Source organism: Aotus nancymaae, unplaced genomic scaffold, assembly GCF_030222135.1.
Source record: "Aotus nancymaae isolate 86718 unplaced genomic scaffold, 86718_ANA_hifiasm-v0.15.2.pri h1tg000079l, whole genome shotgun sequence".
NCBI classification, from domain to species: domain Eukaryota; kingdom Metazoa; phylum Chordata; class Mammalia; order Primates; family Aotidae; genus Aotus; species Aotus nancymaae.
Window position 1 is genome coordinate 8,757,697 of NW_026988494.1, and position 26,090 is coordinate 8,783,786.

Below are 26,090 nucleotides of genomic sequence, written 5' to 3' on the forward strand. Positions count from 1 at the left end.
AGGTATTCAAGTCAGACCGTCTGTATTTGAATCCAGGCTGTACTACTCACCAATTAACCCTGGGCAAGTTATTATATTTGATCCCCTGATACGATTTCCCCACTGCAGAATCAGGTATTAGTGGTATCTAATCATAAGGTTTTTGTGAGCTTTTAGTAAGACAATCCATTTTAAGAACCTAGGAAAATGCCTAGCACACAGCAGGTAACCATAAATTTCTTATCTCTATGATTAGTATAGAACATTAGTAACTATTGTTAAACTGCTTCTTTCGGTTGAAAGACCCTTTTCCTGCCAGGTGCAGTGGCTCACACCTGTAATCCCAGCACTTTGGGAGGCTGAGGCAGGGGGATCGCCTGAGGACAGGAGTTGGAGACCAGCCTGACCAACACGGAGAAACCCTGTCTCTACTAAAAATACAAAGTTTTCCGGGTGTGGTGGTGCATATCTGTAGTACCAGCTACTCAGGAGGCTGAGGCAGGAGAATCACTGGAACCGGGAAGCAGAGGTTCTGCTGAGCCGAGACTGTGCCATTGCACTCCAGCCTGGGCAACAAGAGCGAAACTCTGTCTCAAAAAAAAAAAAAAAAAAAAAAGAGACCCTTTTCCAGACTTTTATTAGTCAGGGCTCTCTAGCGCGGGGCAGAACTAATAGGATAGATGTATATAGGAAAGGGATTTTATTAAGGAGAATTGACTCACACAATCACCAGGTAGAGTCCCATGACAGGCCGCCTGCGAGTTGAGGGGCAAGGAAGTAGTGGTGAATCAGTCCGCGTCTCAAAACCTCAAAAGTAGGGAAGATGACGGTGCAGCCTTCAGTCTGTGGCCAAAGGCCTGAGAGCGCCTGGCAAACCACTGGCGTAGGTCCAAGTGTCCAAAAGCTGAAGAACTTGGAGTCTGATGTTCGAGGGCAGGAAGCATCCAGCCCGGGAGAAAGGTGGAGGCCAGAAGACTCAGCAAGTCAGCTCTTTCATCTTCTCCTGCCTGCTTTATTCAGCTGGCAGCTGATTAGATGGTAGTTACCCAGACTGCGGGTGGGTCTGCCTCTCCCAGGCCACTGACTCAAATGTTAATCTCCTTCGGCAACACCCTCACACACACACCCAGGAACAATACTTTGCCTCCTTTAATGCAATCAACTTGACACTCGATATTAACAATCACAAATCTTGTCCTGTGTACTTCTGCTCATAGAGTAAGGGCTAAGGTTGAGTTAAGGTAAGGTCCAGTCAAGGCTTTCCTCTTGATATGGTTTGACTGTGTCTCCACCCAAATCTCATCTTGAATTGTAGTTCCCATAATTCCTAGGTGTTGTGGGAGGGATCAGCTGGGAGGTAATTGAATCATGGGGATGGGTTTTTCCCATGCTGTTCTCTTGATAGTGAATAAGTCCCATGAGATCTGATGCTTTTGTAAAGAGGAGTTCTCCTGCACACATTCTCTTGCCGGCCACCATGTAAGACATCCCTTGCTCTTCCACCATGATTGTGAGGTCTCCCCAGCCACGTGGAACTGTGAGTCAATTAAACCTCTTTCCTTGATAAATTACTCAGTCTCAGGTATGTCTTTATTAGCAGCATGAGAACAGACTAAAACCTCTCCTGTGAAACTTCCCTCGTTTCTCAGACAAAGTGAGTATCCTCTCTGGGTTCCCTGGCCATTCCTCCACACTGAATTGGAATCAGCTGTTTAGCTGGGCTCCCTCTCTAGACTGTAGGTACTCTAAAGAGAGGAACTGTGGTATTCTCCTCTGAATCCCATAATGGTTTATTGAATAAATACATGAATAAGAAAGAGCAGAGCCAGTAGTGAAAGGAGAGCTCTGCCCTTTTCCTTCTCATTAGACAGACAGATCCTGAGGGAGAGCATAGAAGAGGTTATTGAAAACACGGAAGAGGTTGGGATGAGAATAAAAAGGGCCTCACAAATTTAGGGAAAGACTGACTGTTCTGTAGCCGTGGTAACAAAAAGCCAGCAGACCCAGTTTTAAATCTGTTCAGTTAATTCATGACAACTAGCCTCAGTGAACATGCTTTTGCAAACCAACCAAGCAATCAATATCGGCCTTTGAATATGACAATCAGCTAATAAGAATGGATTTGAAGGCCAAGTGTGGTGGCTAACGCCTGTAATTCCAGAACTTTGGGAGGCTGAGGTGAGTGAATCACGAGGTCAGGAGTTCAAGACCAGCCTGGCCAAGATGGTGAAATCCCGTCTTGACTAAAAATACAAAAATTAGCAGGAATGGTGGTGGGTGCCTGTAATCCCAGCTACTCAGGAGGCTGAGGCAGGAGAATTGCTTGAACCTGGTATGTGGAGGTTGCCATGAGCTGAGATTGCACCACTGCACTTGAGCCTGGGTGACAGAGCAAGACTCAGTCTCAAAAAAAAAAAAAAAAACAGAATGGATTTGGGCCTGGCACAGTGGCTCACACCTATAATCCCAGCACTTTGGGAGGTGGGTGGGTGGGTGGATCACTTGAGGCCAGGACTTTGAGACCAGCCTGGGCAGCATGATAAAACCTCATCTCTACTTTTAATAGAATTCCAAAAATTGGCTGGGCTCGGTGGCTCACGCCTGTAATCCCAGCACTTTGGGAAGCTGAGGTGGGCGGATCACCTGAGGTTGGGAGTTCAAGACCAGCCTGACCAACATGGAGAAACCCTGTCTCTATTAAATAATAATCATAATAATACAAAAATTAGCCTTATGTGGTGGCACACACCTGTAATCTCAGCTACTTGGGAGGCTGAGGCAGGAGAATTGCTTGAACCCAAGAGGCAGAGGTTGCAGTGAGCTATCACACCACTGCACTCTGGCCTGGGTGACAGAACAAGACTCTATCTTCAAAAAATCCAAAAAATTAGCTGGGCATGGTAGGCATGGTGGCAGGCGCCTGTAATCCCAGCTACTCAAAAGGCTGAGGCATAAGAATCACTTTCAAGCCCAGGAGGCAGAGGTTGCAGTGAGCTGAGATCACTGCACTCTAGCCTGGGCAACAGAGCGAGACTCTGTCTCAAAAATAAAAAATAATAATAATATATCCAAGTGACAACAAATCAATGTCATGTCTCACTTATGCGATCACTCTTCTACAGATAATGTAAACCTATTTACCTGTAGCACAGTGGGATTATTTACACCAGCACTGCCACAACATATGAGTAATGTGTTGCACTATGATGTTCCAATGGCTATGCCATTGATGATAAGCATTTTTCAGCTCTGTTATACTCTTATGAGATCACCGTCATATCTGTGGTCTGTCATTGACGGAACGTTGTTATGCAGTGCATGACTGTACATGTATAATATGCTCTTGCCCTTTTCAATCAACCATCCCTACAGCAGCCAGCAATGTTGAGACCAGGCAGATGCTTACTGCATCAGCAGAACAGGGCACTAAAAACTGAGGCAAATTTTTGATATTTTGTAACAGGACACAAAATTTCTGCAAGTCATGAACAACTCAGTTTACTCTTGCTTAAATACTGAGAAAATGTATTATATACAAGAACTAGGTTCAAAGGTGGGGCTCAGCCATGTCTTGAAGCATCTATATTTTTTATATCTTTGCTTTCTGCTGCTTCCCCTCATGGTGGTAAGGTGGCTACCAGCTGCAAATAGGCAGCATGTTCCCCTATTCACATTCAGTGGAAGAAGGAAAACCTCTCCCAACTATGAGATATAAGTTCTTCCCTTAACTTGTATTAGATAAATTTAAGTTATATATGCACCTGTGGACCAGGGAAAGGCCAAATATTCATTGGAATGGGGTGATTAAAGTCAACCCATGGATGGGGAGATAGTTGAACAAAACTGAAGATATGTTAGGAAGAAGAAAGTGAGGTGCTATGGTCTGAATGTGTCCTGTTCCACAAATTTATATTTGAAATCCCATCCCCATGGTGGTGGCATTAGAAGGTAAGGCCTAGGCCGGGTGCAGTGGCTCATGCCTGTAATCTCAGCACTTTGGGAGGCCGAGGCAGGTGGATGACCTGAGGTCAGGTGTTCAAGACCAGCCTGGCCAACATGGTGAAGCCCCATCTCTACTAAAAATAGAACAAATTAGCCAGGCATGGTGGCACATGCCTGTAATCTCAGCCACTCAGGAGGCTGAGGCATAAGAATCACTTGAACCCACGCAGTGGAGGTTGCAGTGAGCCAAGATCTCCCCATTGCACTCCAGCCTGGGCAAGGTAACAAGAGGGAAACTGTTTCAAAAGAAAGAAAGAAAGAAGGTGTGGGGCCTTTGGGAGATGATCAGGTCATAAGGATGGAGCCCTCATGAAAGGGATTAGCATCCTTATAAAAGAGGCCCAAGGAAGACTGTTGTCCCTTTTGCCATGTGAGGACACAGTAAAAAGATGGCCTTCACCAGATATCAAAACTGCCAGTGCCTTGATCTTGGACTTCCCAGCATCCAGAACCGTGAGAAATAAATTTCTGTTGTTTAAGCCACTCAGTCTATGGCATTTTGTTATAGCAGCTTAAATGGACCAAGACATGGAAGACAGATGCTTGTCCTTGATCTCACATGACTCTTTTTTTGTGCAGAGCTTGAAATATACAGAAGGGGCTTCACATCTTGCAAAAAGAGGAAGGCAGCCTTAGCAAAACATCATTTACAACAAGAGAGATTTCGCCCTTCATTTTCAATGTTCAAAACTCAAAATGCACTTGATTATGTGGCAAAAGCAAAATTTAATAATTTACTTATAACTTAGTAAAGAGCTTTTTAATTTGTCTAATTGCATTATGATAAAGTTAGAATATAAAGAATGCCTTCTGGGGTGGGGTGTGGTGGCTCACACCTGTAATCCCAGCACTTTGGGCGGCCAAGGCAGGAGTATAGCTTGAGCCCAGGAGTTCAAGACCAGTCTGGGCAACATAGGGAGATTTCATCTCCACAAAAAAATTTTTTTAATGAGCTGGACATGGTTGTGCATGCCTATAGTCCCAGCTAATTGAGAGGCTGAGGTAGAAGGATCATGTGAGCCTGGGAGGTCAAGTCTTCAGTGAGCCATGATAGTGACACTGTACTTCTACCTGAGCCACAGAGTGAGACCCTTTCTCAAAACAACAACAAAAATGCCATCTGGGATTCAGTATGGTCATTTTTTTCCTGATTACAAAGTCTATTGAACATGATGGGCCAAGTGCAGTGGCTCATGCCTGTAATCCCAGCACTTTGGGAGGCCGAGGCGGGAGGTTGAGGTTGGGAGTTTGAGACCAGCCAGACCAACATGGAGAAACTCCGTCTCTACTCAAAATTAGCCAGAGATGATGGTGTATGCCTGTAATCCCAGCAATTTAGGAGGCTGAGGAAGGAGAATTGCTTGAACCCGGGAGGTGGCGGTTGTGGTGTGCCAAGATTGTGCCATTGCACGCCAGCTGGTCAACAAGAACAAAACTCCATCTCAAAAAAAAAAAAAAAAGGAAAGAAAGAAAGAAGAAAGAAAACATGATGGCAAAAGTTTGCTGGTTGTAGAGAACCTAAAGTGGAAGTCTTCCCTTTCGTGCTAAGCATTTAAGCAAAATATATTACACATCTACAGCTGTGCCAGGTAGCTTTAAGTAAAAAGGGAACACATTTTAGGCACAGTTGCAGAACAAGCTGAAAGACTTGAAATTGTTCTTTTTTTTTGAAACGAAGTTTTGCTCTTGTTACCCAGGCTGGAGTGCAAGGGCACAATCTCGGCTCACCGCAACCTCCGTCTCCTGGGTTCAGGCAATTCTCCTGCCTCAGTCTCCTGAGTAGCTGGGACTACAGGCGTGCGCCACCATGCCCAGCTAATTTTTGTATTTTTAGTAGAGACGGGGTTTCACCTTGTTGACCAGGATGGTCTCGATCTCTTGACCTCGTGATCCACCCGCCTTGGCCTCCCAAAGTGCTGGGATTATAGGCCTGAGCCACCGCGCCCGGCTGAAATTGTTCTTTAACAGGAATAGATAGTGATATGGTTTGGCTGTGTCCCCACCTAAATCTTATCTTGAGTTACAACTCCCACAATTCCTACATGTTGTGGGAGGAACCTGGAGGGAGGTGATTGAATCATGGGGGTGAGTCTTTCCTGTGCTGCTCTTGTGATAGTGAGTCAGTCTCATGAAATCTGATGGTTTTAAAAACAGGAGTTTTGGCTGGGCACAGTGGCTCACACCTGTAATCCCAACACTTTGAGAGGCCGAGGTGGGCAGATCATGAGGTCAGGAGATCGAGACCATCCTGGCCAACATGGTGAAAACCCATCTCTACTAAAAAAAAAATACAAAAAAAAAATTAGCGGCCGGGCGCGGTGGCTCACGCCTGTAATCCCAGCACTTTGGGAGGCCGAGGCGGGTGGATCACGAGGTCAAGAGATTGAGACCATCCTGGTCAACATGGTGAAACCCCGTCTCTACTAAAAATACAAAAATTAGCTGGGCATGGTGGCGCGTGCCTGTAATCCCAGCTACTCGGGAGGCTGAGGCAGGAGAATTGCCTGAACCCAGGAGGCGGAGGTTGCGGTGAGCCGAGATCGCGCCATTGCACTCCAGCCTGGGTAACAAGAGCGAAACTCCGTCTCAAAAAAAAAAAAAAAAAAAAAAATTAGCTAGGCCGGGCATGGTGGCTCATGCCTGTAATCCCAGCACTTTGGGAGGCCGAGGGGGGTGGATCACGAGGTCAAGAGATTGAGACCATCCTGGTCAACATGGTGAAACCCCGTCTCTACTAAAAATACAAGAAATTAGCTGGGCATGGTGGTGTGTGCCTATAATCCCAGCTACTCAGGAGGCTGAGGCAGGAGAATTGCCTGAACCCAGGAGGCGGAGGTTGCGGTGAGCCGAGATCGCGCCATTGCACTCCAGCCTGGGTAACAAGAGCGAAACTCCGTCTCAAAAAAAAAAAAAAAAAAAAAATTAGCTAGGCCGGGCATGGTGGCTCATGCCTGTAATCCCAGCACTTTGGGAGGCCGAGGGGGGTGGATCACGAGGTCAAGAGATTGAGACCATCCTGGTCAACATGGTGAAACCCCGTCTCTACTAAAAATACAAGAAATTAGCTGGGCATGGTGGTGTGTGCCTATAATCCCAGCTACTCAGGAGGCTGAGGCAGGAGAATCACTTGAACCTGGGAAGTAGAGGTTGCAGTGAGCCGAGATCACGCCACTGCACTTCAGCCTGGGCAACAAAAGCAAAACTCCATCTGAAAAAAAAGAGGGAGTTTCCCTGCACAAGCCTTCTTCTCTTGTCTGCTGCCACGTGAGACGTGCCTTTCACCTTCTGCCACGATTGTGAGGCCTTCCAGCCATATGTAACATGTGAGTCCAATAAACCTTTCTTTTGTAAATTGCCCAGTCTTGGGTATGTCTTTATCAGCAGTGTGAAAACAGACTAATACAGATACAATAATGATGATTAAGTTCTAAAAATCTGTTCTGTTACAGTCAAGCACAGCTAGCCTACAGATAAAGGACTCTCAAGTGTAATCTTCACAAAAATGAGGATATTCATTTGAACATATACATGTGTCACTGACACTCAGGATATGTTGAGGCCCAGGCAATTCACTTACTTATACCACTGTTTGGCAGCTCCTGGAACTGTACTGTAGAAATCCCGGTTCTTCTTCTTTTTTTTTTACAGAGATGAGGTCTCACTATGTTGGCCAGCCTGGTCTCAAACTCCTGGGCTCGAACAATCCACCCACCTTGGCCTCCCAAAGTGCTGGGATTACAGGCCTGAGCCACTGTGCCTGCCACAGTCAGAATCTGTAGCTGGTTGGTTAAAGAAAAAAGTCAGCTATGTGGGGCTTCATAAAATTATAGTATATAACTTTAAAATTTTATTTTTAATTTAAAACATAAACAGGTTTATCTACCCACCATTCCTTTGATGTCAGGCTAAGACCTTTTCTTTGAGTGTGGGCCTGCTGATGGGGGCTGCACAGAGGACATTGATTAGCACAGCAAGAAGCATTATCAATTTCAGCTTCAGTAGAATGAGGACTCAAGACACTTGTGAAGCAAAATGAGGGCAAAGTCCTATATTTTGACACCTCTCTCTCCCAAACATTCACGGTTGTTTTGCCCACACCTAATTCCACAGCATTTTTTTCTTTAATAACATGTATTTATCAGGTCTTTCCCAAGTTTTCAACTTATTTTCATAGAGATTACTCTCTTCACACTCATAATTGTTTGATTTTGGTAATATTGAATTAAATTACATAGATATTAAGTACAACTTGCATAAACAAGTTTTGGAACAAATACAACTAATTTTTTTTATTTTTTGAGATGGAGTCTTGCTCTGTTGCCCAGGTGGGAGTGCAGCTGTGCAATCTCAGCTCACTGCAACCTCCACCTCCTGGGCTCAAGTGATTTTCCTGCCTCAGCCTCCTGAGTAGGTGGGATTACAGGGGCCCACCACCATGCCCCGCTAACTTTTGTATATTTAGTAGAGACAGGGTTTTATCATATTGGCCAGGCTGGTCATGGACTGGCATCAAGTGATCCACCCACCTCACCCTCCCAAAGTGCTGGGATTACAGGCATGAGCCACCGCACCCAGCCAAATACAACTGATTTTTAGGAAAACATACAACTCAAGGAGAGCAGTGATTAGCCCACTAAGGAGCAGACGACTTCCTAGGAGGGGAAATTTGGGCTCTGAGCATCGGGCATTAAGTCTGGCTCAAAAGTCTGAACCATACAGGTAGCTAATGAAAGCTGAGTTAGTTTAAGAAATGGAAAATCTAGGTGGGGCACGGTGGCTCACACCTGTAATCCCAGCACGTTGGGAGGCTGAGGCAGGAGGGTTGCTTGAGCCTAGGAATTCAAGACCAGCCTGGTCAACATGGTGAGTCCCTGTCACTAAAAATTTTAAAAAGAACAAAAGGAAATCTAAATTCAGGGACTTAGTACCACTCAAACTGGCATGAAGGTGAGCAATACTGAAACCCTGTGAGGAACGCTGACAACGAAGGCTTGGCCAATCCATTCTTGGCTGGGACTGTAGCGGGCCTGACAACGCTTCTCTTCTCAGAGCCTGATCCTCTATTTGCTGTGTTTAGTGTCATGAACCTAGTCCCAGCTAAAGGCTCTAAAATATTTAAATACAACACCCTTTAAAGTAGACAGGAAAGGAACTGCTCCTAGTTTTTTTTTTTTGTTTTTTTTTTGAGGCGGAGTTTCGCTCTTGTTACCCAGGCTGGAGTGCAATGGCGCGATCTCGGCTCACCGCAACCTCCGCCTCCTGGGTTCAGGCAATTCTCCTGCCTCAGCCTCCTGAGTAGCTGGGATTACAGGCACGCGCCACCATGCCCAGCTAATTTTTTGTATTAGTAGAGACGGGGTTTCACCATGTTGACCAGGATGGTCTCGATCTCCTGACCTCGTGATCCACCCGCCTCGGCCTCCCAAAGTGCTGGGATTACAGGCATGAGCCACCGCGCCCGGCCTTGCTCCTAGTTTTTTAAAATAAAGTATTAAAGTCCTTAAAATGGGTCAGAAGGAGCGATGACTCATGCCTGTAATCCCAGCACTTTGGGAGGCCCAGGCAGGCGGACAACTTGAGCCCAGGAGTCTGAGACCATCCTGGGCAATATAGGGAGACTCCATCTCCACAAAAAAATTAAAAATTTACCTGGGCTTGGTAGCACAAGTCTGTGGTCCCAGCTACTCGGGAGGCTGAGGCAGGAGGATCGCTTAAGCCCAGGAGGTTGAGGCTGCAGTGATTAGTGTTCACAGCCCTGCACTCCAGCCTGGGCAACAGAGCCAGGCCCTGTTTTCAAATAAAAATAATAAAACTCTCCAAGAGCACCCATTTGCTAGACACTGTTGCGGGGACTATCCTGTCTACTGGTGCCCTCTTGTGTTAAAACAGCAGGTCTACATGGGGATTATGAAGCTTTAAATGCATGTGTCTGAGAGATCTTCATTCACCTTGGATTGTACATATAAATTAGCCCCAAAATGATTAAAGTGGTGTTGCTTGATGTGGGCCCATGGAATCTGAAGTGTTTTCTCCTCACCTCCTGAATTGTGTAAAATGAAATTATTAATATATTACCTTTTTTTTTTTTTTTTTTTTTTAAGAGATGGGGTTTCTCCATGTTGGCCAGGCTGGTCTCGAACTCCCGACCTCAGGTGATCCACCCACCTCGGCCTCCCAAAGTGCTGGGATTACAGGCATGAGCCACCACGCCCGGCCTTAATATATTACTTTTACCAGTATAACACACACAAAAATACAGACCAAAACATCACCACAAATTACCACTATAGTTAATTAGTTGTAACAAGCAGACCCAGACTGGGCACAATGGCTCACACCTGTAATCCCAGCACTTTGGGAAACTGAGACAAGAAGACTGCTTGAGGCCACGCATTCAAGACCAGCCTGGGCCATATAGCAAGACCCTCTCCTCTACAAAAATATGGAAGATTCAGCTGGGCATGATGGCACAGGCCTGTAGTCCTAGTGTCTTAGGAGGATAAGGCAGGAGGATTGTGTGAGTCCAGGTGTTTGAGATTGCAGTGAGCTATGATCATGCCACTTGCACTCCAGCCTGGGCAAGAGAGCAAGACCCTGTCTCTTTAAAAAAACAAACAAACAAAAAACCAAGCAGACCCAATTAAAGTTTTGTATAAATGACCTGGAGCCCCAGCATTGGGTCCCCCTTTGGGTAATTCCTATTGAATTCGATGGGAAGATCAAACAACTCTTTTTAAATTTCCCTGTTGTTTTGTCTTGTAGGGGTGAAGAGTGCTTTCCCTCAGCCCTCTGAAGTTTCAATTAATCTGAGTCTATGGAATGAACTGACAAGAGATTGATTAAGAGGAGAAAAGGCACACACATTTAGGACATGTGTTACTGGAAAGGGATCCCAATCCAGATCCCAAGAGAGGCTTCTTGGATCTCGCACAAGAAAGAATTCAGGGTGAGTCTATAGAGGAAAGTGAAAGCAAGTAAAGGACTTTGGGAGGCCGAGGCAGGTGGATCACAAGGTCAGGAATTCAAGACCAGCCTGGCCAAAATGGTGAAACCCTGCCTCTACTAAAAACACAAAAATGAGCCGGGTGCGGTGGCAGGTGCTTGTAATCTCGAGAGGCTGAGGCAGGAGAATCGCTTGAACCCAGAGTGCAGAGGTTGCAGTGAGCCGAGATCTTGCCACTGCACTCCAGCCTGGGCAACAGACTGACTCCACATCAGAAAAAAAGAAGAAAGTAAAGAAATAAAAAGGAAAAAAGAATGGCTACTCCATAGGCAGAGCAGCAGCATGGGATTTCTTGATTATGTGCTAAACAAGGGGTGGATTATTCATGAGTTTTCTGGGATAGGGGTGGACAATTCTTAAAACTGAAGATTCCTCCCGTTTTTAAACCATATGAGGTAATTTTCTGACATTGACATGGCATCTATAAACTGTCATGGCACTGGCAGAGGTGTATTTTAGCATGCTAATGCATTATAATTAGTGTATAAAGAGCAGTGAGGACGACTAGAGGCCACTTTGGCCGCCATCTTGGTTTTGGCAGATTTTGGCTGGCTTCTTCACCACATGCTGTTTATCAGCAAGGTCTTCTCGACTTGTACCTTGTGCTGACCTCCTATCTCGCCCTGTGACTTAGAATACCTTAACCTCCTGGGAATGCAGGCCAGTAGGTCTCAGTCTCATTTTACCCAACCTCTACTCAAAATGGAGTCCCTCTGGTTCAAACACCTCTGACACATGCGCAGAAGCATCACGGGAAAGTAAGTACCCCATACCCAATGAGATTTAGAAGCTGTATCCCCTTCTTCATAGGGGAGAGGGAAGTGGGGAGTGTAGGCAAATTTTAGAGGAAGAGTAAATGGTTTTTAGGGGAGGTGAATGGAGACAAAGCACAGCCAGTGGTATGGGATGAAGTTCATCTGGGCTCTGGATGTCGTGTCTGACTTTCAGTCTCTTCTGTGACGAGTTTACTCTTCCTTGGTTGATGAAAAACAAGGGAGGGGATAGAAGGCAGTTGTGTTCTCTTTTGGCAGATCTTTAGGTAGATAAGGAAACCTCAGAGAAAAGCTTCTTCCAGCATCTGCTGATTCCCATGTACCTTCAAAATAAAGTAATCAGCATACCAAGGTGCCATATTTGGGGGTGATATCCCCTGGACTCTTTCAGCCTCGTGCAGATTAAGAACTTAAAGAGGGGCAATGCCTTTAAGAAAGGTGAATCCACATCTGTTTTCCTCATTCGCATTTAGGAAGCCCACTGAATTACAGAATATTTATCTTAAAAGGTTCAGTCTTCTAATAACGCAACAGAGAATATGCTTAAGATTATGACCTCTGGAGCCAAAATGTCACTTACTGGCTGAGTGGACCTTCAGCAGTTACTTAACCTCTCTGTGCCTCAATTTCCAGTTCTGCAAAATAAGGACAGTAATATTATCTCCTTGATTAAGACAGTTAAAGAGAGTAATGTGCAATTAATGAGTTACATGTAAAATGCTTTTAACAGTGCTTGGTATGTAGTCAGCTCTATGTAAGCTTAATAAATGCAATTTTTTTAAAAGCCAGACTTGCCGGGCGCAGTGGCTCACGCCTGTAATCCCAGCACTTTGGGATGCCGAGGTGGGTGGATCACGAGGTCAAGAGATCGAGACCACCCTGGTCAACATGGTGAAACCCCGTCTCTACTAAAAATACAAAAAATTAGCTGGGCAGAGTGACGTGTGCCTGTAATCCCAGCTACTCAGGAGGCTGAGGCAGGAGAATTGCCTGAACCCAGGAGGCGGAGGTTGTGGTGAGCCGAGATAGAGCCATTGCACTCCAGCCTGGGCAACAAGAGCCGAACTCCGCCTCAAAAAAAACAACAATAAAAAAAGCCAGACTTGATGAAGTATATATTTTAGGGTTAAGAATAGTTATTCTTGTATTGTTTCAACATTCTCCCACTCAATACTCTTAACCCTCAAGGTTTCTGTTAGTAATAATTTCTGTTAAGCCTCAACAAGTTAAACTGATGCTTAATGAAATGTATGTTTATTTAGGGGAAAGTAATCTAAATTTCTAAGAAGATAGGTGTGGCAAAATAAAAAATATTTGGTCTTTGTCCCTGGTTCCTGGCACAGAGCTTCTCAAACCCTCTGAATTTACTGGCTTTTTTGAGACAGAGTCTTGCTCCCAGGCTGGAGTGCAGTAGTGCCATCTTGGGTCACTGCAACCTCTGCCTCCTGGGTTCAAGCAATTCTGCCTCAGCCTCCCAGTAGCTGGGATTACAGGTGCCCACCACCATGCCTGGCTAATTTTTGTATTTTTAGTAGAGATGGGGGTTTCACCATGTTGGCCAGGCTGGTCTTGAACTTCTGACCTGAGGTTCACAAGATTACCTGATAACAAGATAACTTGAAGTTATCTGCCCACCTCAACCTCCCAAAGTGCTGGGATTGCAGGCATGAGCCACCATGCCCGGCCAGAATTTACAGTCTTTTGTATGCTAACGAGAATATATGACTAGAGGATCAGAACTTTCAACCCTCACCCACAAACTCCGGGGAGGTTAGAGGGGCTACAGACTGGATCATAAAAACTCCTGAACAGTTAGATTTGGAAAGTTTCCAGGCTGGTGCCATGCTGGGAGGCTGATGCGCTCAGAGAAGGAACGGAAACCCTGTGTCATTCCCATCCCATCCCATGGCCTTGGCGTCTCTTCTTTTTGGTGTTCCTGAGTTGTTCCCTTGTAATACATCTGCAGTAGTAAATATACACTTTCCTGAGTTCTCTGAGTCATTCTAGAGAATTATTGAACCTAAAGGATCATGGGGACACCCCAATTTGGAGTTGGCTTAAGTATGGTAGTTTGGGCACCCTGTTTGCTGCTGGCAAATGAAGTGGGGGTAGCTTTATGAGACTGACCCCTTAAGCTGTGGGGTCTGGGCTAACTCCAGATAGCATCAGAACTGCACTGAATTGCTGGACATTCAGTTGGTGTTGGAAAAACCACACATTTGGTGTCAGAAAACACTACACAATGGGGCTTCAAGTGGATAAGATGACCTTTGATGACATCGTATGCCATGGCAATTAACATACAGCAGTCCTTCCCAAAGTGATCTTCCTCCCAGTGTAGAGACTCCCTAAGAAATGCTGACAGTGCACTGGCAGAAACCCAGATGTAAATGGATGTGTGCGTATATGCTGGCTTTAAAAATATGAGCATGAACTCTTTGATGCTATTCCCTTCAAAAGGTAGAGCCTAATTCTCCACCCCTTCAGTGTAGAATGGACTTAGTGACTCACTTCTAACAAATCAAATTCAGTGGAAATGATGGTGTGCAACTTCAGAGACCAGGTCACGAACGGCACTGTGGCTTCCATCCCCTCTTAGATCACTCATTCTGGAGGAAGCCAGCTGCCATGTCCAGAGAACACCCAGGAAGCCTTGTAGAGTGGCTCATGTGATGATGAACTGAGGCCTCCTGGAAACAACCATGTGAGTGCGCCATCTTGAAAATGGATACTGTAGCCCCAGTAGCTGCTAAGCCACACACAGATTCTTGATTCTCAGAAACTGAGTGAGATAACAAGATGTGTTTTAGTTTTGAGGGTAATTTGTTAAATAGCATACATAAGTAGTACAGTGTGTGCTTATGGATGAAGTGATTTCAGCACTGTTTCTAGACCTGACACTATTCAAGTGGTGAAGATTCATCATTTTGACCGAAGAGCAAGTGCCAGATTTCAATAAGATGATTTGTTAAAATGGTTTCTCTCTTTTCCCTGCCCAGTTACTATCTCATGTCACAAGCATGTCCGGGTTGTCCTACCCAACTAGCTTATTTGACTAGACTATTTGGGATGCAGTTTGAGTATAGTCTCAAGTGAGATAGAGTGCCACCAGGAGAAGGCTGACAGCCTGGCTATGCAGAAGCCCCAAAGAGTGAAGTTTGCAATAATATGTCTGGGCTTTGGTTCTCTATCCTGAAGTCAGAAACTATGTTTCATCAGAATACTCAGAAACTCATAGACTAAACTGACAAACTTGGGAGCAGAACCACACAAATTAAATTCACATGATACTGATGTATAAACCAGAGAATTTCTCTAACTTTACTATGTGCAGAATGAAATTCTGGTGTCCTCATGCAGAATTCTCCCTTTTCCTGAACGAAATAGCTTAAAGGCCGTATTAACAATCAGAAGATGGTTCGGTTAGGCTTGTAATTAGTGACAAAAGAAGTGGCAAGTCTCAAGGTATGTTCTCCCTAAGCCACATACCTTGGGTCTTGATAAACTTGTCCTAACTGAAGTAGAGAACACTTCTGGTCACTGAATTACAACTCTTGGATTCAGGACTTCCTTTTCATGGATAACACTGTATACACACTGTTATATTTTGTTTCTTCAAACCCTGTTTTGGTGAGTTGATAATTTCGGTTCTTTCCTCAAATGATTAATATCATTTAATAACCCACGGTGTACCTGGGAAGCACTGAGACTCTCCTCACTATGTGTTGACTCTCTGGTGGTTTCTTCTTATCGAGTCCTTAGAAAGTGTCTCACTGTTGCCCCACATACTACCTGTGTAGTTTGGAGAGGCCATTGATTTAGCACATCACAGCGTGTCCGGAGAGAATATATTAGAACTAGTATAGAATTTCAAAGACTGTCCTGTAATTTCTGATTTCTCTTATCTAGAACATTTCCATGAACAACAACATTCTGAACTGATCACCAGGAGTTGAAAAATGAATAAATGGCAGTTAACAGAAATAGGGCTTTTATGTTCTCCTTTCTCAAAAGCTCAATGTTTCATCCGTTACAGTATAGTTTTCCAAGTTTAGTCACGAGTATTCTTACCAAAAGCATTGCAATTTCAAACAATTAGGCTAATTTGCAGTTTCAGAAATTCAAAAATACATTTTTCTCTATTCACAATTAAAAATTATATTTTGAGCCAGGAGTTTGAGGCCAGCCTGGGCAACATAGCAAGATCCTGTCTCTACAAAAAGTTAAAAAAAACTGAAAAGCCAGGCATGGTGGCTTATGCCTGTAGTCTGAGCTACTCAAGAGGTTGAGGCGGGAGGATCACTTGAGCTTGAGGAGGTCAAGTGATCCATGTGAGCCAAGATTGTGCCACTGCACTCCAGTCTGGGTAACAGGGTGAGATCCTTGTCTCTAAAATAAATAAATTAAAATTAAATTTTGAGAAAATATCTTCGTGTTTTAGCAACTTAGTATTAGTCAATATCTACTAATTCAAAAGCTGAGAAGTATGTTCCAGTAAATGTATACACTTGAATTATTAAAAAAATTTGGAATTATAAAATTCTCAACATTTTGCTCACTACATAATTAGATAAACAGAATAAAGTTCAATTATTAGTGATTAGTGCTATGCTAAAATATTAATAATGAATTTATATAAATTTCAAAATCTCTTTTAGTTTCATTGTCCTCAGAAGCCCAAGAATGCCACTAACTTCTATTCTACTGAGGACATCTTTCCCTGATTATTTTTGTTTTACCAAAAGAAAAAACTGTGTTTTTCTTAAAAACAAAGTGAAGTCTAAATTAATTCAATAGCTACTAAAATTTCACCTGAAATTTTAAACAGCTACAAATCCACAAGAGGAAAAGTTAAACACATTAGCTTTTTTTTTTTTATTGCATTTTAGGTTTTGGGGTACATGTGAAGAACATGCAAGATTGTTGCATAGGTGCATACGTGGCAGTGTGATTTGCTGCCTTCCTCCCCTTCACCTATACGTGGCATTTCTCCCCATGATATCTCTCCCCAACTCCCCACATTAACTTTAATACTAGTACAAAATAAAAATTAAAAGATTAATTCAAGTAGAAAAACTGATTATGCTCATTAAAGATTGTTATCAGCATTTTTATTCAGTTTAGTCTATGCTAGAATATAAATACATAACAATATGTCCTTTCTTGTCATGGGTAGTCTTTTACATAACTAAAATTTGTGGCTAGCAGTTTATATAACAAAAGAAAAGCTAAATCTGTAAATTATCAGAAAAGCAGCAAGGATATAGGAAAATAATACATTTTATATAAATTATAAAGGACAGTTACAATGAAAATCCACTACTTTCCTCTCAACCCAATTTTACAAAATAAAGTCAACATGTATTATCCTGTGAGTTGCTAAGAGTACATAAACACTGTGGCCCATTCAAAAGACAGTGGTCAAAGACAAAATGTTATCTTCATGTCATCTACTGTTCTTAGTTCTTTACTGGAGTTGAGCTTCCTTTCATAGTCTTCTTTAGGTGGTGGTAATTTGGCAAGATTTTCATCAAGAAATCCAGCTGTAGTGTCTGGGGCTAAAAAGATAAGATAATTAAGACTGACTGGCAGAAAGCAAAGTCAAGAGTACCACGCAGGGACCAGGCGTGCTGGCTCATGCCTGTAATCTCAACACTGGGAGGCCCAGACAGGAGGATGACTTGAGCCCAGGAGTTCCAGACCAGCCTGAGCAACATAGGGAGATCCCATCACTACAAAAAATTTAAAAATTAGCTGTGTGTGGTGGCATGCCCCTGTAGTCATAGCTACTCGGGAGGCTGAGGTGGAAACTGGGTGGCGGGGGTTGGGGGTAGATTGTTAGAGCCCAGGAGGCTGAGGCTGCAGTGAGCCATGATTGCACCACTGCACTCCAGCTTGGGTGACAGAGCCAGAGTCTGTCTCAAAAAAAAAAAAAAAAAAAAAAGTTCCAGGTAGCAACAGTTATTAATAAGTTGTGGAATCATAGGTGACTTTCACTGACTCATTTTTGCTTACCTGCTTTTTTTTTTCTAATTTACAATGAACACATACTAAGTTTGGTTACAAGAAAAAGCCAACAGACTTTATATATTTATATAAACATATACAGAAATCAGTTTTCAAACTCGCTTTTGTAGATTTCATCCTGGCTTCTGAAAGTTAAAAGTTCCAATTACAGAAGATCACATAAGTAAAACACCCAGAGTATTCTGTTTTCCACATGACCTACAGAGCCACACAGCTGTGGTGTACTTGGATACACCTGTCTAATCCTTACTCTTCAGATACCAGTATTGCCCAAATTTTCCTGATTGTAAAACTCACTGTGGTACTTGTGAAAAATATGGATTTTTAGGCTCCTGCCCTAGCACAGTGACTCAATAAGTCTGGGGAATCTTTATTTTTAATAAAGACCTCTATATAATCCTTATGATCGTGAAATTTGGAAGACAATATTGTATATTACGAAATATTAAATTTCAGATATTCTTGCTCACTTAATTCTAAACTCCCTTCCCCACACCAACTTCGCTTCCCAGTCTTCATTTATTTTTGCTGTTATGTAGAAAGATGGTGAAAAATTACTGGATTTCGCCTTATTTCCTTTTTAGTCTATAGAGTAATACTTGCTTATAATAATAATAATGAAGCCAAACATTACAGAAGTAGAGTAACCCAGAAATAACTGGAGTTTTGATTTTTGATAAAATATGGCTAAGAATCAGAGGCAAAGTTATAAATGTCTTGAAACTATTCTTTTTTTTTTTTTTTTTCTCTTTTTGAGAGAGTCTCACTCTGTCACCCAGGCTGGAGCGCAGTTATACAAACAGAGCTTACTGCAGCCCTAACCTCCTGGGCTCAAGCGATCCTTCCACCTCAGCCTCTCAAGTAGCTGGGGCTACAGGTGAATGCCACCATGCCCAGCTCATTATTTTTTATTCTTTGTAGAGATGGAGTCTCACCATGTTGCCCAGGCTGGTCTTGAACTCCTTTCTGGGCTCAAGTGATCCCGCCTTGGCCTCCCACAGTGCTTGAAACTATTTAGTGGAAGGAAAAGGAGACTAGGTAACTAAAGGAATATATATTGACTGTGCCCAGCAACGAGGCTCGAAACTGCAATACAAATGTCTTATGTCCAAAGGAAGCCCAAATGTCCTATTTTTTTCATCTCCTACTCTAATATTAAACTCCAAATAGGTAATCTACATTATTCTTGATCTGGGTTTTTAGGAAGAGACAATTTCTCAAGCCAGAAAAATATCCAAACGCACTTGCTTATTCACAAGCTGTGTTTATTATGAAGCTATGGCAATAAACTAAATAGACACACTCCAGTCAGAGGCACAGCATAAATGTAGTATGGTCACTCCTTACCCTTGAAGACTGATATTTTAGGAGTGAATCAGTATGGCTTGTACAGTTTGTTGATGCATTGTCAGTGACAACACACGAGATCAAGAGTAACATTTCTGCACCTTTTCTCATAGCTGACTTGTCATCAACATCCTTTTATATATTTTTGATATTAACTTAAAGACTGAATAATTGAACTGCAATTAAATTCTCGTTTTAGGGACTGAACTGCAATTAAATCCTGGTTTTCGGGATATTTCTCACTGTTTTATTTTTATTTATTTATTTTTTTGAGTTGGGGTCTCTGTTGCTTAGGCTGGAGTATAGTGGCATGATCATGGCTCATAGTAACCTCACACTCAAGTGTTATCTTCCCATCTCAGCCTCCTCAGTAGCTGGGACTATAGTCGTGCTCCACCACACCTGGCTAAGTTTTTCTAGTTTTTGTAGAGAGAGTCTCACTATGTCACCCAGGCTGGTCTTAAATTCCTGGCCTCAAGTCATCCTCTTGCTTCGGCCTCCCAAAGTGCTAGGATTGTAGGCATGAGTCACTGAGCCTGGCCTCTTTGTTTTATTTTAATTACATTCTTCTTAAATAGCGTACCTGCTGCCTCATGAAGACAAGTACATTCCATTTTGGGAAAATAAGCAGATAGAACTCTTTTTAAAGAGAGGTTCTAGTACCTGTGGTCGCTCAGTCTGCACCCGACGAAGGCAGTCTGCACCATAGATCACTGTATTCTCAGGGATGACTTCAAAAGTATTTAGGTTGCAACAAGCCCCAATGATGCAGCCACTTGTCAATATTACATTTCTGCCTACATATGCTGCAATAAAAACACAGAAAGAATTGCAACTTAAGACATCAAATGATAACAACACTTTTCTTTCCTAAGATGATTTAGGTATAAAAGTGTAAACTGGCCTTAAGAAAAAAGTTAAAGAAAATACTTGTGTTTGGAGTTTGTATGGACAACACAGAGGCAGGCAGCACATGCCAGGGTCAGATGGATTCAAAATGGAGCTCTGCTGCCATCTGTGTGACCTTGGGAAAGTCACCGCAAAGTCTCTAAGCTCAAGTTATCTGTAAAATGAAGAGGCCACTCTACTTCACAGTTGAAGGAATAATGAGCTAACAGATGTAGAGTGCTGACCACAGGTTTGATACACGGTAAGCATACAATTAAAAATGCCAATGATGACAGTAGTGATAATAACTGATGATCCAAATTAAAATAAAAGTCATTAAGTAGATTAACAAAAAGTATAATTTTATTATTTAAAAAAGAAGCATTTTCTTTCACGCCACTCAGGATCAAGAAAGATAACCCACTATTCTAAAGAAGTGTCATCATTCAGATTCTTTCTGGACCTTAGTGGGACAAACTCTTGAAGTGGCTTCCCAGTAGTGACGGTGACTTTATGTAATCTCCTGTCTGGTCCCACTCACAAGCACATGATACTTGTTTCTGATTGGCTAGGGTAAAGTATTCCTGAAACTAAAGAAAGCAACTGCTAGAGAAACTATATTTTTTTCCCCTTTAATTCTACAACAACTCGAACCAACTAAAATTCCAGAGACTGGTATTTAGTAATCTTTTCCAAATCTTTCATTTAAACTTTATGGTTTAATTCAATCCTTAAATGTACACAGCTGATTTTAAATGTAATGTATTTAACCACATTACCAGATAACCACATAACCAGATTAGGTTCCTTAGTGGCAAAGAATTAGTTTGCCAGCGATTGCAGGCCACTTCCAAGCACACCACCTTCCACAGTTTGTATTAGGTTGCTTCCCAGGACACCACAGAGAGAAAAGAGGTCACTGCTTTGACGACAAAACTCTGAACATAGCTTACCTTTTGATTCAATGACATTATTATCTCCCATCTTCATGGCTTGGGAATCTGTAAAGCCAGAGTTAGGGAAATACTATAAATATGTTAATCTTTAGTCCCTACTAACATAGTATGTCCTTATACTACACTGGGACAGAGGACAGGGGCGTCAGATGGGTCATGCAGGCTCACCCTTGCCAGAACTCGTTGCTCTAGGCAATCTGTGGTAAGGGTTTAATCTTTAAACAAATATCTCTAGATATAAATAAATGACTTGTGTTTTTTAAAGAAACGAGTAACTTATACCCTGATTTTATGAGTAAAATATTTTCACAATTATTTCAAGATAATTAAAACTATCCATCACCCAGTTGCTTAAACACTGTTAAAAGTTTTATATATCTTTATATAAACATATAGAATTTCCTGTATGTAAGTGGGAATCAAACTGTATAAACTTTTATACATTATTCAGTTCACTTAAATTTTCAAGCATTATTCCATGCTATTAAAATCTTCAGGCCAGGCAGGGTGGCACACATCTGTAATCCCAGCACTCTGGGAGGCCAAGGTGGGAGGATCGCTTGAGCCTAGGGATTCAAGACCAGTCTGGGCAACACAGTGAGACACCATCTCTACCAAAAATAAAACTAGCTGGGCATGGTGGTATGCACCTATAATCCCAGCTACTTGGGAGGCTGAGATGGGAGGACTGCTTGAGTCTGGGAGATGAGGCTGCAGTAAACTAAGATTGTGCCACTACATGGCAGGCAGCCTGGGTGAGAGAGCAAGACCTTGTCTCAAAAAAGACAAAGTAAAATCTTTAAAAATATAATTTAAAATGACTGTTTAATGGTCCTAGTGGTTTTATGATTGTAGCTCAATTTATTTAAATATCTTGCTATTGCTGACCATTTAGATTTTTCCTTCTAAATATTTTCTTTTTTTTTTTTTGAGACGGAGTTTCGCTCGTTACCCAGGCTGGAGTGCAATGGCGCGATCTCGGCTCACCGCAACCTCCGCCTCCTGGATTCAGGCAATTCTCCTGCCTCAGCCTCCTGAGTAGCTGGGATTACAGCCACGCGCCACCATGCCCAGCTAATTTTTTGTATTTTTAGTAGAGACGGGGTTTCACCATGTTGACCAGGATGGTCTCGATCTCTTGACCTCGTGATCCACCCGCCTCGGCCTCCCAAAGTGCTGGGATTACAGGCATGAGCCACCACGCCCGGCCCTAATATTTTCTACTATATATTATATGTTTTGCGGACACCATAAAATTTTACTATCTTTTTAGAGTACTAAATCAAACAAAAGAACTGGAGACATTCGGGGGGAAAAAAGACAACAAACAAATAATGGAATATTTTCACCCCTACACACCATTTTCTTGAATCAGACAATGTATTATCTAACCTAAAACTATACAGGAACCACACTGACAAAGCTGGGGCTCTTGAATCAAGAAAGAAGTCAGCATTGCTGTCACTCAGCAATTGCTACCTGTCAACAAGCTGTACAACCAGCAAAAGAAGTGGTTACTTTCAAAATGCTGAGCTAAAGATATGTGTCTGTGTTTGTCTAAAAACAGCATACTTATTTTACTCTATTGAGTTATTTACAGGAACAGAAAGGACCATTTTAAAAATATATACTGTCAATAAGTCTGTTCAAAGAGCTGGATGATCTACTTTTATTTATTTATTTATATTTATATTATTTATTTTTAGACGGAGTCTCACTTTGTCACCCCGGTTGGAATGCAGTGGCACAATTTTGGCTTACTGCAACCTCTGCCTCCCAAGTTCAAGTGATTCTCTTGCCTCAGGCTCCCGAGTAGCTGGAATTACAGACGTATACCACCATGCCTGGCTAATTTTTTGTAATTTTTTTTTTTTTAGTAGAGACGGAGTTTCACCCTGTTGGCCAGGCTAGTCTTGAACTCCTGCGCTCAAGTGAAGCCTGCTTCAGACTGCCAATGTGCTGGGATTACAGGCATGAGCCCTTGCACCTGGCCTGGCCAACCTACTTTTAAAAATGTAATTATAATATATATATATATATATATATTTTTTTTTTTTTTTGAGACGGAGTTTCGCTCATGTTACCCAGGCTGGAGTGCAATGGCGCGATCTCGGCTCACCGCATCCTCCGCCTCACGGGTTCAGGCAATTCTCCTGCCTCAGCCTCCTGAGTAGCTGGGATCACAGGCACGTGCCACCATGACCAGCTAATTTTTTTTTGTATTTTTAGTAGAGGCGGGGTTTCACCATGTTGACCAGGATGGTCTCGATCTCTTGACCTCGTGATCCACCCACCTCGGCCTCCCAAAGTGCTGGGATCACAGGCGTGAGCCACCGTGCCCGGCCCTATAATATATATTATAAATGTAAGTATATTTGATAGACAAATTATGACAATTTGACAATTTCTACAGGAGAAGACTTAGGTACTAAAGGAGAGCCAGGAATTATTTATGGTAGATTATTGTAAAGGATACAACAGCCGACTTCAAACACATTATTGGTGCCAATGATCATAGGTTTTGGTTCTGGATCTTCAGTGTCAGGAGTGATATCATCCGGGTAACTGTAAAAAGAAGAGACAAATCATCCGAAAAGGCAATCACACAATAAGCAGTTTTCTTCCTATTTCAAATTTCGGTTAATTCTTTCAATTTTACCTACATCAAGCCTCAAAGATATGACTACGTAAGTTACTTCTTTCTTTAATCTCACTCTATCACCCAGGCTGGTGCAGTGGCACCATCTTGGCTTACTGAAAACCGTGTCTCCCAGATTCAGGCAATTCTCCTGCCTTAGCCTCCTGAGTAGCTGGGACTACAGGCGTGTGCCATCAAGCCTGGCTAATTTTTGTATTTTTGTAGAGATGGGGTTTCCCCATGTTGCCCAGGCTGGTCTCTAACTCCTGACCTCAGGTGATCCACCCACCAGGGCCTTCCGAAGTGCTGGGATTACAGGCGTGAGCCACTGTGCCCAGCCTATGTAAATTATTTCTTAATTCAAGTGACTCATTCATTCTGTATGCTAGAGAAGGCTTGATTTTGAATTGAAGAGAGCTACTGAAAAGTGAAGAAGTCATGGTTTGTAGAGAAGAACAGCCTACCTTAGTTGATTTTTTAAATTCAAAATTCAGAGGGTCTTCTCCAGGACAAAGGAAAAAAGATGCTAGCTATATTTTTAGGATGTTAATTAGAATAAAAATCATGCCTAACTTGAAAATTTTCCATCCTTAATAATCATTTGAGATTGTGAAACATAAACAGATATTCACATAAAGTAATTATTTGCTCTTAGTTAGCTAGTTGAAATCTTTGGAAGATAAAATGTTTGTGTTCTAAGAGGAGGAAGCCATTTTTAAATGGTGATTTATCTCTGACAGTTGAGTTACTGCAGAATATAGCTGCTGTTAATTGACTTACACTGAAGGTGCCAAATGTATTTTAAATCCTAAGTAAGCATTAAATCAGTCTTTTTCTGACAGTTAAATATTTTCCCAAGGTCTTTCTTACAAATTCCATATGTGGTTGCTATAAATTAGGTATAAGCTTGAATTTCTTGCCAAAATTTTATCTAGAAAGAACTTATAAATGTTTATGAAAAATTCATAGGTATTATAGTCTAGTTCACTATGATCATGTACATGTTCTAGTATTTTCTTGTTTTTTAATTTTTATAGTTTAAAAATTGCCTCTAGGACTCCACATTTTTCAACTATAATTCTGGGTGTCACCTGTGCAAAACATTTGAAGATATATATTAGAGTTAAATTCATGTGTTTAAGGCATGAGTAATAACATTTTGGTCAGAACCAATCCCAAAAAAAACCTCTCTGCAGGGTGGTGAGCGCAGCACTTGGAGGTGGAAGTGCTCAGGAAATGTTTGCTTGAGGAATGGGTGAGAAAGCCACATGTAAGGGGAAGATGATCAGACCCAGCGTCAGAGATTCTAGGCAGCTACTCAGCTCTCTCATCTTGGACAAGTCCTTTCCCCCATCTGGTTTTCAGTTTGGTCATTTACTTACAAAACAGACCCTTAATGTTTCTCTAGCTCTAAAATAGTAGGCCTTCTGGATATCAGTTGAAAAGGTTCTTACAGACAGCTGAAATTAACAAAAAACATTACCCATGATCCTTGGTTCACAGTATGTGTAAGAGTCTTACTCACGCATTTATGATAAGGGCCTGTTCTTCTATCAGGTTCCCTTCGCCAATCACTATTGGCCCGGCTTCCGCAATAATTCGTGCTTTAGGGTGGACCACTGTCCGAGGTCCTGTTAAAAATAGTTGGAGAAGAAATTATTGGTGGAGGCTATGCTTCTAACAGGAGGGTGGGAGGTGCTGAGGATGGGTGAGGCTGTTGGGAGAAACATTTTCTAAGTATGTGCCGGGCACCAAGCTAGGTACTTCACAGATATTATCTCCCGAGCTTATCATCAGTAGTCAGGGCCAAGTTGCAAGCCAATGTGAGTGGAATGGCACAGGCGCTAGAGCCAGACAGCTCTGGCTCAGCTTCCTCTCGAAGGCTTCCCGTGATCTCAGCAGTGAAACAGAGGTGATGACAACACCAGTCCCACAGGGTTGCTGCAAGGGTTAGGGGCGATAATGCTGGAGACACAGTATGTAACACAAAGTTGGCAATAAAAATTACTTCTTTTCCCTTGGAAAGGGAAGGCTCTCTTTGCTTAAGATGTGCTGCTTTCTTATGTGAGAGTACCTCAGAATTAGTCTTTTTATTACATAATTAAGAAGAAATATGGAGACTGAGGTGGGCAGATTGCTTGAGGTCAGGAGTTCAAGACCAGCCTGGCCAACATGGCAAAACCCCATCTCTACCAAAAAAATACTAAAATTAGCTGGGCATGATGGTGTGTGCCTGTAGTCCCAGCTACTTGGGAGGCTGAAGCAGGAGAATCGTGTGAACCCAGGAGGCAGAGGCTGCTGTGAGCTGAGATCATGCCACTGTACTCCAGCCTGGGTGACAGAGCAAGACTCTCTCAAAAAAAAAAGGAGAAATATGGGTGAACAGAAGTCAGAAACTACGGGATCTAACAGCTTTGTTCCTCTGTCAGTGTTCCTATTACCAGCACACCCACAGAAAGGAGGCACAGTTTCTGCTG

The 26,090-nt window shown here is 42.6% G+C and overlaps 1 protein-coding gene across 1 annotated transcript in view; it reads right to left on the reverse strand.

The window, feature by feature from the left end:
• Positions 1 to 16,846: 16,846 nt before the first annotated feature.
• DCTN6 (dynactin subunit 6) overlaps positions 16,847 to 26,090 on the reverse strand; it is a 28,455-nt gene continuing 19,211 nt past the window's right edge. Inside the window, exons 3-7 of the mRNA XM_012468774.3 lie at positions 25,139 to 25,244; positions 23,452 to 23,540; positions 20,973 to 21,020; positions 19,795 to 19,937; positions 16,847 to 17,315 (exon numbers count right to left, since the gene is read on the reverse strand). Of these exons, the coding sequence (XP_012324197.2) occupies positions 17,217 to 17,315; positions 19,795 to 19,937; positions 20,973 to 21,020; positions 23,452 to 23,540; positions 25,139 to 25,244 (485 nt within the window). The 3' untranslated portion in view covers positions 16,847 to 17,216. The remainder of the gene's footprint in view (positions 17,316 to 19,794; positions 19,938 to 20,972; positions 21,021 to 23,451; positions 23,541 to 25,138; positions 25,245 to 26,090) is intronic.